Raw genomic sequence first — 19,141 nt, 5'->3', positions numbered from 1 at the left:
TTAAAACCTAACAAGGAAAAATCCAGTAGGATAAAAAACCTTGACGGAGAAAAAAAGTACAGTCTCCCCCTGAATGTAACATATCACACTTTGACATCTTGTTGTAGCAAGTTTCTCAATCTCCGCATGCCAATATTATTCTGTAGCTTTTCAATTATTGATGTGGGTAGTGACTTTGTAAGTAAATCAACCAGATTATCACATGAGCGCACTTGTTGTACATCAATATCACCATTTTCCTATAGTTCATGTGTATGGAAGAATTTTGGTAAGATATGCTTGGTTTGATCCCCTTTGATAAATCCTTCCTTTAACTGTCTGATACAAGCTGTATTATCTTCAAACAAAATTGTAGGACTATTTGAAATACTTGATAATCCACGCGATTCTCGAATATATTGAATTACAGACCTTAGCCAAATGAATTACATACTTGCTTCATGAATTGCAAGTAACTCTGTGTGATTTGATGAAGTTGCTGCCATGGTCTATTTTGTAGACTTTCAAGAGATAGCAGTGCCACAATATGTGAGTAGATAACTTGTTTGTGATCGTCCAAAATGAGGATCTAACATGTACCCAACATATGCATATCCAGTCAATTGTGATTTTGAAATATGTGGAAAGAATAACCCGAGATCAATTATCCCACGAAGATATCCGAATATGTGTTTGATCCCATCTCAATGCCTTTTAGTTGGATTAGAACTGAATCTTGCCAACAGGTTCACAGAAAAACAATATCGGGCCTTGTGTTATTTGCAAGATACATAAGAGCTCCAATAGCACTAAGATATGGAACTTCAGGCCCAAGTCATCTTCATCTTCTTTTATGAGTTGGAAGGGATCCTTTTCAACTTCGAGTGATCAAACAACCATTTGTGTCGTTAATGGATGAGCTTTGTCCATGTAGAACCGATCAAGAATCTTTTCTGTATAAGTGGACTGATGAACAAGTATACCCGAAGATAAGTGTTCCACCTGTATGCCTAAACAAAATCTTGTATTTCCAAGATTTTTCATTTCAAACTCATTTTTCAAATAAGCAGCAACATTAGCAATATCTTCGGAAGTACCTACAATATTCAAATTATCCACATATACAATAACAATAATAAAACACATTGATGTACCACATACGAATAGACTGTTTTAAGCCATATAATGATCGTTGTCATTTAACCGAGTATAAATGTCGAGGCTTAGTTTCATCTATCTTTAATTCTTCAGGGATTTTCATATAAATATCACTATCAAGTGATCCATAAAGGTAGGCTGTAACAACGTCCATGAGACGTGTTTCCAATCTTTCCATACAAGCCAAACCTATCAGAAAACGAAAAGTGACTCCATCCATCACAGGAGAGTAAGTTTCCTGGTAATCAAATTCAGGCCTTTGAGAGAATCCCTGAGCTAACAGTCGGGCCTTATATCTCACAATTTATTTTCTCTCATTTCGTTTCCGTACAAACACCCATCTATTCCCGAAGGGGATCACGCCAGTTAATTTTTGGACTGCAGGTTCAAATATAATTCTCTTTGCACAAGGATTGCAATTTTTCTATATTTCAATTTTCCATTTTGGCCAATCATCTCTTTGTCGACATTCTTCCACACTTTGTGGTTCAGGATCGGAGTTCATAATAATATCACATGCCACGGAAAAAGCATATACATCATCAACCTCAATACTCCCACGATCCAATAATTTCCTGTTATGTACATAACTCAGTGAGATCTCATAATTTTCAGGTACCTTTGCTTCTATTGAAGCATGTGCCACTTCTGAGCAATATCCTCTTTTTAAGGCAATACCATTTTGGTGATTTTGTCACAGACGCTACTGGGGTTTTATTTTCTTGAGATCTTCTTTTGTGTTATACGTCTGTACTAGTAAAGCTGTAGAAAAGAAGAATTATCACTTTCATGCAAATTCAATTATTTTTGCTTAGTTTAGTAAAAATTTACTGATTACATTTTCCTACTGAACTTTACATAAGTATGTAAAATGATAATCACAAACCTTGAATTATTAGAAACAACCGATGTTCCACATTGGCATTCACACATCCACATCTTAACACGATGTAGTCCTCGATTCTCTGGGAACAAACATCGAGTTTCCCCTTCTTTTTTTTTTATTGACAAATATGGCTTATAGCCTTATAAATGAGTATCTGTTCTCATAAATCTCGGGGCGAGCGAGGATCGAACCAGTACCTGGGACGACAGAGGATAAACTCTTAACCACTTGAGCTATCCAACCGTGCTCTTCCCTTTTTTTTTAATAACTACAAAACTCCTTCAAATATGATCAATTTACCAACATAACAGACAAATAAGAAGAAAACTATCTGCCCTTTATTACCTCAATAGAAGCTTCTCAAAAATATGAAAGGAAAGTCATCAAGTTTATCAACATGCTTCATTTGTTCCTCTAATCTCTCACATTCTTCTTTATGAACACTCCAATATGCAATCTACATTGCACAAATAAAATACTGTATAATTATTTAATTTTGCCGAATAAAGTTATTTGTGTAAGAAAATGTAAAATAGTATAGCTAATATAAATTGTGTTCGTTTTTGGACGGTCTTTGACAAATTTGTTATATATACATAAATTTTAAATATGGCCTAGTGAATGAATATGTCTAGTTAATAACCGGGAAAACTTATTTTTGTACACGAATATTTAAATTTCTCGAAAAAATCAGTTGCAAATATAATAATAATTGACAAAAAAAATGATAAAAACTAAATGTGAAATTGACTAATTGAGTGGGGAAGGGGCCTGGTGAGAAAGGGACCAATAAGAGCAGGTGCAATGCATAAACCCAAGTCTTCACACAAATTATGCTTTTGTTGTGCCAACTAAGTAATTATGGGCTCAGAAAATGAGTTGGACAGTCCACTCCAATACAAGGCCTGAGACCAAGTTTTTTGTAACGTTATACTGCAACACACCCGGCTGATTTTGATTGAGCAATATGAATAAATAATAAATAAATAAAAAAGTAAAAGCAAGTTAATTTTTCAGAGTTGGCCAACCCAAGTTGGAGGGACTGACCAACTTTTTTTTTTCTCTCCAGTGCACCACGAAACCCAGCTCCTTCTTTTTTTCCTCCATGTCAGCCATTTGGGCTCTGCATTGCACATGCTCTAAGCGACGGCTTGACAACGAGCACATCGTCTAACGATTCGGTTAACATATTGTTAATTGCTATTTGCAAATAGTGCAGTTAACATTAATACAAGCTACAAATGTTCATGATGATGGCGAGGGGTGTGCAATAGTCAATTTGGTCAGTTTTTTATGATCAAATCGGACCGGTCCGTATATAACCGTTTTACAGAATATCAAACCGAACCGGACCGTTTGAAATTTCGGATCAGACCAGACTTGACCGCGATTTAACAATTCGGTCCGGTCGGTAACGGTTTGAAACCTAACTAAATACATAAATATAAAATTCATTATTTTTGTAAAATTTAGAATACAAATATTACATATAAAATACTAATTTGAAGATATTAATTATAAAATAAATATATAAAATATAAAATAAACTTAAGTAATTAACATATATATATACATAAAAATGATATATAATTATAATAAATATATTAATATATATTGAAACGGTTCGGTTCGACCTTAACGGTCCGGTTTGGAGATAAAAACCAGGTCGGACCGTAAAATAATGGATTTTATTCATACCAAACCTAGACCAAGTCGAATCGCGGAAAAAACCAAAAAAGACGGTTTGGTCGGTTCGGTCCGGTCCAGCTCGGTCGGTTTGACTTTTTTTTGCTCACCCCTAATGATGGTAGTTGGATTTTTTTACTATCAAGTTCAAGTTCAATTTGATTTTATTATGACTCTATCTTGAGTTCTATAAATCATATTTTGACACTTTTATATTTCACGCGAAACTCACGAACTAATGTTTAATTCACTTATGATTAAAAAAAAATTATCCAAGAAATATTAACCAGAAATTGAAGAAAAAATAATTAAAAATTTTGCATTATTATTCTATTGGATGCCAATTTCTTTTTGGTTTAAATCATTCAAAAGTTATGATATTTTATTCAATTCAGAATACCTATTTATCTTTAGTTATAAAATATTCCTTTATTTTAGATTTAAGGGTTATAATCAATTTATATAAAGATTTAACGGGTCTTATTTATTTGGTAATAGAGGAACGATAACTACCAAAAATTTGGATATCGTCATCCCCTTATACATATTATATAATAAGAATATAAATTGATTAAGTTCTAACAAATATTTGATCTATTCGATTTTTGAACTCGGTTTTATCAAATCAACTATTTTACAATGGTATATAATAAATAAAGTTAAAATATTAAATATTATTAAAAAATTAAAATATGTTCAATTCTTATTCCAATCGGTTTGGGCCGAATTTTAATCCAGATTTTTCGTTCGGGGCCGACCGAATTTTTAAAAAAATGAGGTATTTAATGCACACGAACCGATTCAACTTTTTTTTTTGCGGATCAGGCTTTTCAAAATTGTCCCGATTGACTCCCGCCTCAATAAATTTAAGAAAATTAGTTCATTTTGTCACAATTGGAGTTTAAATATTTAAAATATGAAAAAAGTTCCTTATATCAAATGAAATGGCAAGTTTAAGATAAGTTTCAATATTTTTTCCCCAAAACAGTAGTACATGTTTAGTTTGGGCTGGTACTGGGTTGAATTTATTTCAGGAGATGCAAGTAATCATAACCCAGCTGCTGCAGGACTCCAGAGCATAAAGTTCCATGCACAATGGAACAATACTCTTGGAAAACAACAATTTTTTCTGATGTTTCGAATATCATATTTCAATCTTATCAACAATATAACAGCTAACAAGTTCATGTGAATTTGGAATGAAAATGTTCAAGATATCACCACCATTCACAAAATAATCCTTTATATCACATGAATATGTAAATTGGACTTTTGTTTTCAGAAACTGTCATTAATAAATTAACCAGCACATTAATAAATTAACCAGCACACACAGAATTGATGCTACAGCATGATGTTAATCATAAGCCACATAAGAAGATATTTCAGTAGCATCAAACAACTAATAAAATGGAAGAAAAGACAATGAGAAAACATCAAATAAGTCATGAAAACTGATGTCTTGTTTTTTTAGTTATATCAGAATGTCCTCGTCTCCTCAGTACCGAAAGAACCTACTAGTAGATTAAATGATAGAAATGCATCTCCAGAGCTTCCCAGATACTACTTGCAGATTCACAAACAATAATAATATGGAAAAGATCATCTGAGATTGACATCTTTAATACATATTCAGCTCTTCCATTCTTCATCTTCCACTTCCTGATACTTTCTTGGTCGAAGCGAGGAATACTTTCTCGGCCAGACACAATATCCCACAGATCTTCACTTGCGAGAAATGACTTCATACAACTTCTCCAGATTCTGTAGTTTGTAGAGTTTAGAATCTTTGGAGCAAGTGAATGTGAATCCATTATCAGTTGTGGAGTTGGAGAACAAACTAGATTTTACTAGTTATGCGAAGAAACCTACATAAACATGCAATTTATAATAAAATGCAGGGGAAGATGTAAAGGCCTTAATTAATATGACCAGAAAATGTCAACAATTGTCAACAATAGTTACTCAATTTAAAAATATATAGTCAAATTTTCACATTCCCAAAAAAATTGTCAACAATAGTTACTCAATTTAAATTTATCGGTTAGCTACTACGTAAGAGTAAATACTAAATATTCAGCAATCGAGCTCGAAGATGCTGGTTCACACAAACAGTATGTGAATACCAAATTTTCGAAAATAAAATTGCATCAAAATGAAAAGTGAAAATTACAGAGTAAACCTTCAATATTACTTTTCATCTAGCTCTTATTAGTGCAATCTTTCCTGGAGTTGTTGGTTCCAAACTCCACAGCTATATTCAGTGATATCAATTTATTACAAGATAGAGTTGTTAACACAAAACAAATGCATTGCCTTTGATCTTGTACAGTTGAGTGAGTTAAACATACGATTCAATCTCTGATGTTTAAGAAATCCTCATTGAAAATCATTAAGAACTCAATAAGTTTAAGAGAACTGATTCGAGAATTCAGGAATAAGTTTAAGAGTATTGCTTCCTTTTTTTAACATAAAGTAAAAGCAAACATGGAACTGTGGCTACAACATTATGCAAATCACTAGCCACATTAAAAGAAAGGAGCTACACCTACATGCAATTTATAGTAGATGCATGGGAAGATGAATGAAGTCTAGGGCTGTTCACGAACCTAGCTGTTCGCGAACAAGCTCGGGCTCGGCTCGTTAAGGACTCGTTCGGCTCGGCTCGTTTTTAAACTCGAACTCGAGCTCGAATACAAAAATTTGTTCGTTAAGCAAAACGAGCTTGAGCCGAGTTTCACGATGTTCGGCTCGAGTTCGGCTCGAACTCGCTCAACTCGAGCTCGGCTCGTTAAAATTCAAAAAAATAAAATAATTCTGAATATTTTAATTATACTTGCATCATTTGTATCTATTGATATATCAAAACAGATGAACAGAGACAAGGAAACCCAATCCAAAACACACCAAATCACAACCAAATCGAAATCTAAAAACACCAATTTACAATCAAAATTAAATCACAACCATATCCAATTTATAACCAAAACAAAAACACAACCAATTAAACAAATATCATCAAACACCTGCTTACATAACCCTTTTTAATTCTTGATAAAACCCTGAAGCTGAAGCCGTACTTGGTTGATAAAAACTCAAATCTGAAGCCGCGGTTTATTGAGATGGTTATCTATATTGCGTGTGAGTTATACTTATAATAGCATAATAAAAAATTAGAGGGGCGAAGAAGAACATAGATAAGAAGAACTGAAGAAGGGGCCAGAACAAGAAGAAAGGAATTATTATTATTATTATTATTTTGTCGGGGAGATGAATTGGTGAACTTTGGTTTATAGGTTCTCTCTCCAACTGGGCTTTTGTTATATAAATCGGGTTGGGCTTGAATTACCTAAGTTGGGCCTGTAGAGTTATTTTTATTATTTGTTAACGAGTGGCTCGGTTACTGCTCGAGTTCGGTTCGGCTCGTATTTGTTCGCGAACAAGCTCGAGTTCGGCTCGTTAGTTCACGAGCTCGAGCTCGAACATAGGTTTATGTTCGATAAGAAAGCTCGGCTCGGCTCGATTCGTCAGAAAAAAAAATAAAACTCGGCTTGATTCGATCAAAACTCGGTTCGATTCGGTTCGAAGATGTAAAGGTCAAGCAGTACACAGTCTTTAATGCATGGAAATTTGTGAAGGCCTTGGCGGTCTTCTTCAGCTAATTTGACACTTCAGCTACTTGATATTTGTAAAGGTACTTCAAATTCACGTGAGTAAGAAATTTATAATTAAAAAAAAGAGACCATTTTGTTACTCCCTTACAGTTTTGTATGCTATTTTGACTAGTCTATACTGTAAATTACACTTAAATTATTATTAAATAAATTTAAAACTTACATTATTACAAAATATATCTGATTCTCTTTAAAATATATTTTTTACTTTTTTAAAATGATACATATATTTTTCTTTATATTAGTCAAAAACTAGTTAATTTGATTACATACAAGTTAAAGCAAGACATATACCAGATGGAGGGATCAAATGTTTGTTTGACAATCACTGTTCACTACTCCCTCCGTTTTAAAATAACCGTCCACTTTTGGAAAAAAAAATTGTTTCAAAATATTTGTCCAAATACACTTTCAATGTCACTCTTAAAATCATAAAATTTAGTTTATATTTTCAAGATGAATTCTACACCACACACAGTTATTGTATCTCTAGTTTATATTTTCAAGATTAACTCTTCACCATAAACACAATAGTGTAGTTAATGTAGTCAATACAATAAATACGATAACTAATATAGTTTTTTCAAGAATGTTAGAGTTTCTTAATACGGTCTTTCTAATGTGTGCCCAAGGGTACAAATTAATCACTAACTCCAATAAAAAAGAGCTCTTTTTATTGGTAGAATTGATGTGAATGCAGGGGGTTATTAACATTTATTATTTAATCACCAATAAGAAGATCTCATTTATATGCGAGTTAGTGAATATTGTGTGTCTAAAATCACTTCTTAATATGGGTAATTTTTTTAAAAGTGGACGGTTATAGACGGAGGGAGTAGCATGAAACACCCCAACCAAGTCTCCATTTCGTCCATTTTCTTTCTAGTTACTTGCACTTGGGTAAATAAGTGAGACTAAGGTTAGTTAACCCAAAAATCAGCTGTCAAAATTTAATTGGTGGGACATCCAAAATTTATATCAAAATAATTATTAAATAATAGATAAAATATTTGAATTTAATTTGATAATAATTGAGTCGAATTTGAGCTTTTAATTATTTAGCTCTTAAATTTCATAAGAGTAATTGAGCATTTGTTATTTTTTATTTTTCTATGTAAATATTTTAATAAAAAAATCAATTTTTGTATATAATTTATAGATGAGAATAATGATCATAGATCTTAGAATATTTGTTCCTGAGATAACAAGAAAAGCATGTACCATACAATACACGCAAATCAATGATATCTCATGAAACTTATCCTAAATTCTACCTTCCTTATTCTCTTTATATATTTTATAAAGCCGAATCGATCATATTTTTAGTTTTTGTTAATATTTTTTAATATCAATTCAAGTTTTTGTGCCTAGTTTAAAAAATACTCCTATCTGATAATTTATAAGTTAAGTTTAGAACTTGAAATCGATGGCCCTGTCGATTTTGAGTTCGATCCCAAACTCCAGGTTAGATGCTAGTTCGAAAGATGAAAGAGGGCTAAAACACCAGTATATTAAATATTTACAGGCATAGCAATTAGAAAACTTCAAATGATATAGTCATGCATGAGCAGAATTGAAACTAATATATTTAGCAATCGAGCTTATTTCTATCAATACTCGATACAAGTACAACATGGTGAATGCTTGACCGACCCGACTTATCGGACTTATCGGGTTTTGACCGAATCTCCAAATTTTTGAACCGAGGTTTTTTGTGCATTTTTATACAAGTACAGAAATCGGACACTATTTGGAAAACAAAATTAAGTCAAATAGGGAAGTGGCCTTTGAAAGAAAATTCAAAATTCCAATAAATAAATCTGGCTAATAAGTTTTAATCAATGTTTAACTAGTCGTATTAATTCCAAATTAAAGAAAATAACCAACATTGGCTGGGAGTTCCTCAATCACTAAATTATAAAACTTCTGTATGTCAACCAACATCATTTCATCGTCCTCGGTGACAAAGTTGATTGCAACAACTTTCCTTTCAATGCGTCCACCACGTCCAGTTCGATAAAGGTATTTCTCAGGCTCAGTTGGCAGATCATAGTTGAAAACAATTGACACTTGTTCGACATCTAGACCACGAGCCAGGTGATCAGTGGTAATGAGCACTCGAGAAGAACCAGAACGGAATTCTCGCATAATTATATCTCTAGTATTCTGATCCATGTCTGCATGAGTGGCAGACACTGTGTGATCACGGCTGCGCATTTTGTCAGTCAGCCAAACAATCTTGGTTTGTTGAGTAATCAGCTCATCTAAAACCTTAAGGTATTAGAGGAAACCCCCAATAGGATCATATATTTAACACTCCCCCTCACTCGAAAGCCCATTTATGGGTCGAAGAGTGGAACACCGGCACACATCTTTGGGGTATTAATTGTCTTTAGTGTCCACAATAAATTGTGAGAATATTGGGGTGACAGGAATCGAAACTTAGTTCTCCCGCCAGCCTAAGCTCTGATACCATGTTGAGTAACCAACTCATCTAAAAACTTAAGGTATTAGAGGAACGCCCCAATAGGATCATATATTTAACATCTGGTATCGACGAAAATGATACTCTGTGTAATGGCAAAAGTTTCATAAAGATCACAAAGTGTTTCTAGTTTCCATTCCTCCTTGACAACATCAACATAAAAATGTTTGGTACCATCAAGTGTGGGTTCATTTTGCTTTAAAATAATCCTCACGGGCTTCTTCATGAATTTCCTTGTGAATTTAAGAGCCTCGGGAGGCATGGTGGCAGAGAAAACTACTACCTGAATATTAGGAGGTAGCAGCCGGAAGATATAATATATCTGCCAAAAATCGAACATAAATGAATTTAACGAGGTTTAACTATAACAAGTTCGTGTGAATTGGCCCAGTTATCATAATTTGGAGTGAAAATGTTCAAGATATCACCACCATTCACAAAATAATCCTTTATACCACATGAATATGTAAGTTGGACTTATGTTTTGTTTTCAGAAACTGTCATTACTAAATTAACCAGCACACACAGAATTGATGCTACAGCTTGATGTTAATCATAAGCCACATAAGAAGATATTTCAGTAGCATCAAACAACTAATAAAATGGAAGAAAAGACAATGAGAAAACATCAAATAAGTCATGAAAACTGATGTCTTGTTTTTTTAGTTATATCAGAATGTCCTCGTCTCCTCAGTACCGAAAGAACCTACTAGTAGATTAAATGGTAGAAATGTATCTCCAGAGCTTCCCAGATACTACTTGCAGATTCACAAACAATAATAATATGGAAAAGATCATCTGAGATTGGCATCTTTAATACATATTCAGCTCTTCCATTCTTCATCTTCCACTTCATGATACTTTCTTGGTCGAAAGATAATAAAGATTCTAAAGATTCTAATGGATTCGAGAAATGTCTGCATGAGTGGCAGACACTGTGTGATCACGGCTGCGCAATTTGTCAGTCAGCCAATCAAACTTGCGCCTGGTATTAACAAAGATGACACTCTGGGTAATTGCCAAAGTCTCATAAAGACCGCAGACTGTTTCCAGTTTCCAGTTTCCAGTTTCCATTCCTCCTTAACATTAACATAAAATTGTTTGATACTCTCGAGAGTGAGCTCATCTAGTTTCACAAGAATATTCACTGGATTAATATAAAATTCTTTGTAATTTCAAGAGCCTCGGGTAGTGCCAGGCATACTACATTTAGTACATCAAAAGAAATAAGAGTTTCATTGTTGGCATGCAAGCAACCTTTATGCTTAGCTTAATCAAAAAAATCAATTAGCAATTACCAAAGCAAAGACCAGATTAGGACAACAATGAATTGGAAAAAGAAATGGTAAACTTACGGCTCAGTTACATTTGCACTACTTTGAGACGCTTCTGGCACATAGCCAGCCATGTCTATTAGAGAAAACAAGAAATAAAAGTTAACCATAAGAAATGGAATCGATGCTTAAGTAAATAAATATTAACCCCTATATGGAAATGAAAATTTTACCTTCTTCATCCTTTGCCTTCTTGCTTGCATTTAAATCACTTTCTTCATCATTATCAGCTGCAAAATCAGCCCTCTTCTTGGCTAAGCCCTTCAGTGATACCAATATATTCTCAAAAACTTTTAAAGACGGTTGCATAGACCAACCCTAAATTGATGTCACAAATGGTATGAATTCGGGTTCCAAGCCACGAACAACAATGCACCTTAACCGAGCTTCAGAAATCAGCTTCTCAGGGTCTAGCTTAGCAATCTCAAAGCACAGATTCTTAATTTTTAAGAAAAACTGAGATATTGTCAGATTACCTTGCTTAGCATTTTCTAGCTCATTTTCTAACACACCTAATCGAGCCTCTTTATCAGTTTTATCCATTGACAGGCCTACCCCACATAATCTTCTTACCTGGACCCAAATGGTCAAAATGGGTTTACATTCAGGGCTACCTTCTTTGATAACAGAACTTTACTAGATTAGTCATTAAAATAAAAAATTCATATAGCCGCAAACATAATTATTTCCGTTTTCTGTGAACGTGCAGACCGAGCTTCCTTTAAGAAACTTTAAACACAGGGATGCAAGATGTCTTATAAACTCAAATTTATTGTAGATAAAGGCATAGAAAATTAGTAAACCTTCAGATGATGTAGTCATGCATTAGTAGGGTTGAAACTTAAGAATTAGCCATTGAGCTGAAAGGTTCTGGTTCATACATTCATTTCTGTGAATATGATAGTGAATACAATAGATAGAAATCCAGGATAATCAAATTATATCGAACTGGGAAGTAATCAAAAGCTCAAAATTCGATAAATAAAACTGGCTAGTAAGGGCTTATCACAGATAGGGCAGCTATTAGTAACTCATAATTAATGTTTAACTAGTCGGATAAATTCCAAACTAAAGAAGATCAGCAACATTGGATGGCAGCTCCTCAACCACTACATTATAGAACTTGTGTATGTCGAACAACATCCTCTCATCATCCTTGGTCACAAAGTTAATTGCAACACCTTTCCTTCCAAAACGTTCACTATGTCCAATTCGATGAAGGTAGTCCTCTGGCTGAGTGGGTAGATCATAGTTGATCACAAGTGACACTTGTTGGACATCTATACCACGAGCCAGGAGATCAGTGGTAATGAGCACACGAGAAGAACCAGAGCGGAATTCCTGCATAATATTATCTCTTGTATTCTCATCCATGCCTCCATCAGTGGCAGAGACTGTGTAACCAAGGCTGCACATTTTTTCAGTTAGCCAATCAAGCTTGTGTTTGGTATTGACGAAAATGACAGTTTGTGAAGTTGCCATTGCCAAAGTCTCATAAAGATCACAAAGTGTTTCCAGCTTCCACTCTTCCCTGTGAACATTCACATAAAATTGTTTGATACTTTCAAGAATGAGCTCATCTTGCTTCACAAGAATCCTCACAGGCTTATTCATGAATTTCCTTGTGATTTCTAGAGCCTCAGGGGGTATAGTGGCCGAGAAAACTCCAACTTGAATTTTTTGTGGTAGCAACCGGAGGGTATCGTAAACCTACAAAAATCCAAAATCTAAAGAGATTAATATGCTTCTAGCAGTATATAAAATTCAAGATGGTATGATAATAGCCATTTAGATCATTAATAGGACTATACCTCTCTATAATCTCTTGAATGCATTTTATCCACTTCATCCAGGACAAGCATTTTAATATAATCGGAATAAAGAGACCGTCTTTGCAACAGGTGGAATACACGGCTTGGAGTACCAACCACAACATGAAAACGCCTTGAAAGAACGTGTTGATCTTTACGGATACTGGCCTGCCCACAAGCATGAACCCTTACGCTTACATAGTCACCAAGAGCTTGCATAACCATCTCAATCTGTTGTGCTAGCTCACACGTAGGAGCAAGAACCAGTGCTTGACACTGCAAAACACCATAATCAAGTTGCTGCAGAACTCCAGCGCAAAATGTTGCAGTTTTTCCAATACTAGATTGTGCCTGTTCAATAACATCAAGCCCCTTGCAGAATGGAACAATACCGCGCTTCTGAATCTCAGATGGCTTCTCGAAACCTTTACAACATTGAAAGAAATAAAAAAAACCATAAACTTGAACATAACTGTCATTTACTGTATGCTATGCATGCTCTTCAGAATGTTGTTTAGTGAGATTTGAAATAAACAGAAGTATTTACTACTATTTCCTACTAGAATTAACCTCAAAATGTGTCATTGCTATCTATCTTATGTATTTAGCAACATGCAACAGAAAGATATATAAGTTCAGAACTTTTACCAAGAGCATATAAGCCTCTCAAAATATTTTCATGCAATCCCATTGCAGCGAAACTGTCATAAACCTCATCACATGATGTAAAGAATTCTTCACCATCAGCAGCAAGTCTGCTCCTAAGAGTTTTTTTAAGGATGAGATAAAATGAATATTAGCATTTTAGCAAAGATTAAATACCATTTCAACAGCGACCGTAAGAAGTGTTGAATATGTAATCTCAAACATGTATTTGAATTAGTTAACGTATAGTTTGATTCAGTCTTCAGGAAATAGGGCGTGTGTTTAGGAACATGGAATAAGTTAATCGTGACAGAGTGTTTTTAGGAAGTAGTTGTTGTCATGTCCTTTTTTGTAGGATCTTATTTGAGAGTCTGTCAATATATGTATTTGTTTTCTTTCAGAAATAAAAAAGCAAGAAGCCTGAGATAGGTTTATGCATCTTTGTTTTCCCCGTTTACATACAAACAGTTGAAAGTTATAGAAACATATTTATACACTATCAACATATTGGTATCAGAGCGGGAAGTTCTAGGTGAAACAGAAGACAAACGAGGATGGAGGCCAACAAGTTGAAGAATGGGTCGATAGGTTTGAGATATCCGATGCTTGATAGGAGCAACTATACAGCATGGGCTCTCAAGATGAAAGTGTTTATTAAAGCACAAGGGGTGTGGAATGCCATAGAACCGAAGGACCCAAAGACTGTAGTCGATGATATGACTGACAAAGTGGCACTAGCAATGATTTATCAGGGAATCTCTGAGGAGATTTTACTGTCACTTGCAGATAAAGATACGGCAAAGGAAGCATGGGAGGCAATTAAGACACTTTGCCAAGGAGCCGAACGAGTGAAGGCAGCGAAAATTCAGACACTCAAATCTGAGTTTGAGGCCATGACTATGAAAGATGACGAGACAATTGACGACTTCCACATGAAAATGAATGGAATAGTCACCAACATCAGAGCTCTTGGAGAGAAGATGGATGAATCCTATACAGTGAAGAAGTTTTTGAGAGCAGTCCCCTCCAAATTTCTACAAATTACGTCTACTATAGAACAGTTTGGTGATCTTAGCACTATGACAATGGAAGAGGCTGTTGGTTCTCTGCGAGCTCACGAGGAACGTGTAAAAGGAAAAACAGAAACAAAGGAGAGTCGCTTGCTATTGACAGAAGAAGAATGGGCAAAGCGAGAAAAGGCCAATGGAAAGCTACTTTTGACACGCGAGGAATGGTTAAAACGGACTAATAAAGAAGGGTCTTCAGGCTTTAAAGGTAAGGCAGGACGTCCAGACAAGAGTACCATAAAGTGCTACAACTGTAACCTTTACGGACATTACGCCGCAGAGTGTAGAAGGCCCAAGAAAAACAGAGAAGCTAGGCAAGAGGCACACATGGCTCAAGTAGATGATGATGATGAACCAGCCTTATTATTGGCTAAGTGCGTAAAGGAAGAAGGAGTGGTGATGCTCACGGATGAGAATAAGGCATTGCACAAGATTCTGTCAAAAGAAGAAAAAAAACAAAAGAAACAAACATGTGGTATCTTGACAATGGTGCTAGTAACCATATGACAGGTTCTCGGGAAAAATTCACTGAACTGGATGAAACAATCACAGGCTTGGTACATTTTGGTGACGGCTCGACTGTCAAGATAGAGGGGAAGGGATGTGTGACGATGTTGTGTAAAAATGGGGAAGAAAGATGCTTGTTCGATGTATACTACATCCCTAGCCTGTGTAGTAATATCATAAGCTTAGGGCAGATGTCCGAAGATGGCAACAAAGTAGTGTTAAAAGGGGATTATCTGTGGATTTATGATCAAGGGGAACGTCTGTTAATGAAAGTTAAAAGAGCACCAAATCGTCTGTATAAATTGGTCATTGAAACTGGAAAGAGATCGACGTGTATGTTGGCAAAGGTAGACGAGATGTCCAAATTGTGGCATATACGCCTTGGACACGTGAATTATCATGCAATGCACATGATGACGAAGGAACAAATGGTTACTGGAATGCCCAGAATAGGCCAACTGGAGAATGACTGTGATGGGTGCCTGATGTCGAAACAGGCCAGGAAGAAATTTCCGAACAAATCAAAGTATGAATCTGAGGAGTTTCTTGAACTGATCCATGGCGATTTGTGTGGCCCTATTACTCCGGAAACAGCATTTGGCTACAGGTATTTTTTCCTCTTGGTCGATGAATTTACTCGTTTCATGTGGGTGTATTTTCTTAAGACTAAGGACGAGGCATTAAAAAATTTCAAGAACTTTCGTGCTCAAGTTGAGAAGAGAACTGAAAAATGAATTAAGGTGTTCAGGTCAGATAGGGGGGGTGAGTTTGTCTCTAGTGAATTCAGAGAATATTGTGAAGGTGTCGGGATAGAACGACATCTTACAGCTCCATACACGCCTCAACAAAACGGCGTGGTGGAGCGTCGCAATCGAACAGTAGTAGAGATGGCTAGAAGTTGTTTAAAGGAGATGAAATTGCCAATTAAAATGTGGGGAGAAGCAGTCCGGAATTCAGTCTATATTCTTAACAGAGTTCCTACAAGAGCTCTCACTAAATTGACACCCTATGAAGCAAGGTACGCACGAAAACCAAATCTAAGTTATGTTCGTGTTTTTGGTTGCTTAGCATACATGAAAGTGCCAGCCAAGTGTATTCAAAAACTGGAGGATCGTAGTAAGAAGGTCATCAACTTAGGGAAGGAACCAGGCACAAAAGGGTATCGCCTCTATGACCCTATTGCTGATCGAATTTGTGTGAGTCGAGATGTGACATTCAGAGAATCAGAATTGTGGTCGTGGAGTAAAATAGATACTGAAATAAACACGACAGAGCAGTTCATTGTACAACTTGAAAATAAAAATGATTGTGATAGTCAGCCTGGGTTCATAGAAGAAAATGAAGAAAATGTCTCACAAGGAAATGTTTCAGCCAGTGTTTCTCATCAAACCAGTATCAACCAGCTTGATAGTGAAAATTACGATGACAACGTTGAACCAAGAAAGACCAGGCCAATCAGAGATATATATGAGGAAACAGAAGAAATAGAGACAATAGATGAACTGTATCTAATGAGAGTTGATGAACCACGAAATTACAAACAGGCGGTCAAAGATGTTAAATGAAAACAAGCAATGGAACAGGAGATGGAATCTATCGAAGAAAATGAGACGTGGGAATTAACAAAGTTGCCACCTGGACAAAAGGTTATTGGGCTGAAATGGGTTTTCAAGCTTAAGAAGGATGCTGATGGAAGAGTTGTTAAACACAAGGCAAGGCTTGTCGCCAAGGGATACGTTCAAGAGCAAGGAGTGGATTACGATGAGGTTTATGCTCCAGTAACGCGACTTGAAACAGTGAGATTGTTGCTCGCTCTGTCAGCTAAGAAAAACTGGGAGGTTCATCACCTCGATGTGAAGACTGCTTTTCTCAACGGAGATATCAGGGAAGATGTATATGTGTCTCAGCCTGAAGGCTTTGAGAAAAAGAGAAGAGAACAGCTGGTGTATAAATTAAAGAAAGCCCTCTATGGCTTATGACAGGCTCCACGAGCCTGGTACTCAAAGCTGAACCATTATCTTGAAAAATTGGGTTTCATTCGGTGCCCTTACGAGCCAGCAGTATATACGAGAAACGAAAACGGTGAAATGTTGATAGTAGCGGTATATGTAGATGACTTACTAGTCACTGGTTCGAGTTCTGAGTTGATTGGCACGTTCAAGACTGAGATGAACCAAAAATTTCAGATGAATAATTTGGGAAAACTGAGCTACTACTTGGGAATAGAAGTTGAGCAAAATGCATGCGGTATTGTGCTTAAACAGTCAGGATATGCTCGTAAAATTCTAGAGAAAGCTGGTATGTTGGAATACAACCCTACAACTTATCCTATGGATCCAAAGGTGCAGATCACAAGTGATGAAAGAGGTGAAACAGTGGACGCGACTATGTTCAAAAGTATGGTGGGAGGTCTCCGTTATCTGGTACATACAAGACCAGACATTGCTTTTAGTGTGGGAATTGTAAGTCGTCATATGGAGAGACCTACAAAACTTCATTTGGAAGCTGTGAAACGAATCATGCGATATTTGAAAGGGACAATTCAGTTTGGTCTAGTGTACTCTGAGAACAGCAAGAACAATGTTCTAAATGGGTTCTCTGACAGTGATCTAGCAGGCCATTTGGATGATAGGAGGAGCACAAGCGGGATGGTTTTCTACTTAAATGACAGTGTTATAACTTGGGTATCGCAGAAACAACGCTGCGTGGCACTGTCTTCTTGCGAAGCAGAATTTATGGCTGCTACCGCAGCCGCTTGCCAAGCCATATGGCTTCGAAATGTACTCAGTCAGATCACGTCAGAGGTCATTGGTCCAGTAACTTTATGCATTGACAACCGGTCAGCTATAGATTTGGCGAAAAACCAGATGTTTCATGGACGAAGCAAGCACATAGATGTGCGGTATCATTTTATTAGGGAATGCGTAGAGCGGGGAGAGATCATTCTGAAGCATGTGAGTAGCAATGAACAGAGGGCAGACATAATGATGAAGGCTCTGATCAAAACTAAGTTTGAAGAAATGAGAAAGCTCTTGGGAGTTATAAGTCTAAACGGACATGTTTGAGCTTAAAAGGGGGATTGTTGAATATGTAATCTCAAACATGTATTTGAATTAGTTAACGTATAGTTTGATTCAGTCTTCAGAAAATAGGCGTGTGTTTAGGAACATGGAATAAGTTAATCGTGGCAGAGTGTTTTTAGGAAGTAGCTGTTGTCATGTCCTTTTTTGTAGGATCTTATTTGAGAGTCTGTCAATATATGTATTTGTTTTCTTTCAGAAATAAAAAAGCAAGAAGCCTGAGATAGGTTTATGCATCTTTGTTTTCCCCGTTTACATACAAACAGTTGAAAGTTATAGAAACATATTTATACACTATCAACAAGAAGACTAGGGCCAATAATTTGGAAATCAGAAAAAAGGTAAACTTACGGCTCAGTCATATTCTTATTGAATTGAGAAGCTTCTGGTGCACAACCGCCCAGGACTACCATGAATTCAAGAGATAAACATTAACAATAAAAATGGAAACTTGAATCATAGTACCTATATGAAATGTTACTAAAATAAATCACACCATCCACCTGCTCTTTACCTTTGCCTTCATTAGTTTCAGGTTGCCTCGCATTCAAAGAACTTTCTTCTTCATTATTAGTTGCAATATCTCCCATTTTCTTCGCTAAGGCCTCGATTGATACCAAAATATTCTCATATTCTTCAAAAGTTGGTTGTATAGTCCATTCCTGGATTGATTTCACAAAGGGAATAAACCCAGGCTTCAAGCCTTGATCAACAATGCACTTCAACCGAGCGTCAGAAACCGACTCTTTCAGGTTTAGTTTGGAAATCTCTGAACAAAGGTTCTTGATTTTCAAGAAATAAAATGAAATGGAGAGTACCTTGTGTGAAG

General features: G+C 35.8%; 2 protein-coding genes and 1 long non-coding RNA gene across 3 annotated transcripts; all 3 read right to left on the bottom strand.

The window, feature by feature from the left end:
• Positions 1–5,152: 5,152 nt before the first annotated feature.
• On the bottom strand, positions 5,153–7,034 carry LOC141699930 (uncharacterized). The gene is made up of 2 exons (XR_012566164.1): positions 6,736–7,034; positions 5,153–5,577 (listed from the first exon to the last, which is right to left on the bottom strand). It is a non-coding gene; the product is annotated as an uncharacterized LOC141699930 (long non-coding RNA).
• Positions 7,035–9,252: 2,218 nt separating this feature from the next.
• On the bottom strand, positions 9,253–11,745 carry LOC141699932 (eukaryotic initiation factor 4A-6-like). The gene is made up of 6 exons (XM_074503729.1): positions 11,569–11,745; positions 11,376–11,463; positions 11,224–11,278; positions 10,689–10,785; positions 9,929–10,190; positions 9,253–9,647 (listed from the first exon to the last, which is right to left on the bottom strand). Exons 1-6 carry the CDS (start codon positions 11,743–11,745, stop codon positions 9,253–9,255), a joined length of 1,074 nt encoding a protein of 357 aa, XP_074359830.1.
• Positions 11,746–12,198: 453 nt separating this feature from the next.
• On the bottom strand, positions 12,199–13,719 carry LOC141699929 (eukaryotic initiation factor 4A-1-like). Its single transcript, XM_074503727.1, has 3 exons — positions 13,662–13,719; positions 13,014–13,438; positions 12,199–12,912 (listed from the first exon to the last, which is right to left on the bottom strand). The coding sequence occupies exons 1-3, from the start codon at positions 13,702–13,704 to the stop codon at positions 12,271–12,273; spliced, it is 1,110 nt and encodes a 369-aa protein (XP_074359828.1). The 5' UTR covers positions 13,705–13,719; the 3' UTR covers positions 12,199–12,270.
• Between the last annotated feature and the right edge of the window lie 5,422 nt (positions 13,720–19,141).

The sequence above is a fragment of the Apium graveolens genome, unplaced genomic scaffold, assembly GCF_009905375.1.
Source record: "Apium graveolens cultivar Ventura unplaced genomic scaffold, ASM990537v1 ctg1513, whole genome shotgun sequence".
Taxonomy (NCBI): Eukaryota; Viridiplantae; Streptophyta; class Magnoliopsida; order Apiales; family Apiaceae; genus Apium; species Apium graveolens.
This window is presented reverse-complemented; position numbering and strand designations above follow the sequence as displayed.

What these genes read in the sequence shown, in the direction of transcription:
- LOC141699929 (XM_074503727.1), bottom strand. Translation starts at nt 13,704, where the DNA reads ATGGGATTGCATGAAAATATTTTGAGAGGCTTATATGCTCTTG. An exon ending in GAGAGGCTTATATGCTCTTG is followed by an intron (nt 13,439 to 13,661) that starts GTAAAAGTTCTG and finishes AATGTTGTAAAG; the next exon opens with GTTTCGAGAAGCCATCTGAG. An exon ending in ATTCAAGAGATTATAGAGAG is followed by an intron (nt 12,913 to 13,013) that starts GTATAGTCCTAT and finishes GGATTTTTGTAG; the next exon opens with GTTTACGATACCCTCCGGTT.
- LOC141699932 (XM_074503729.1), bottom strand. Translation starts at nt 11,745, where the DNA reads ATGGATAAAACTGATAAAGAGGCTCGATTAGGTGTGTTAGAAAATGAG. An exon ending in AGAATGGAAGAGCTGAATAT is followed by an intron (nt 10,191 to 10,688) that starts GTATTAAAGATG and finishes GATTTTTGGCAG; the next exon opens with ATATATTATATCTTCCGGCT. An exon ending in CATTTTCGTCGATACCAGAT is followed by an intron (nt 9,648 to 9,928) that starts GTTAAATATATG and finishes TTAAGGTTTTAG; the next exon opens with ATGAGCTGATTACTCAACAA.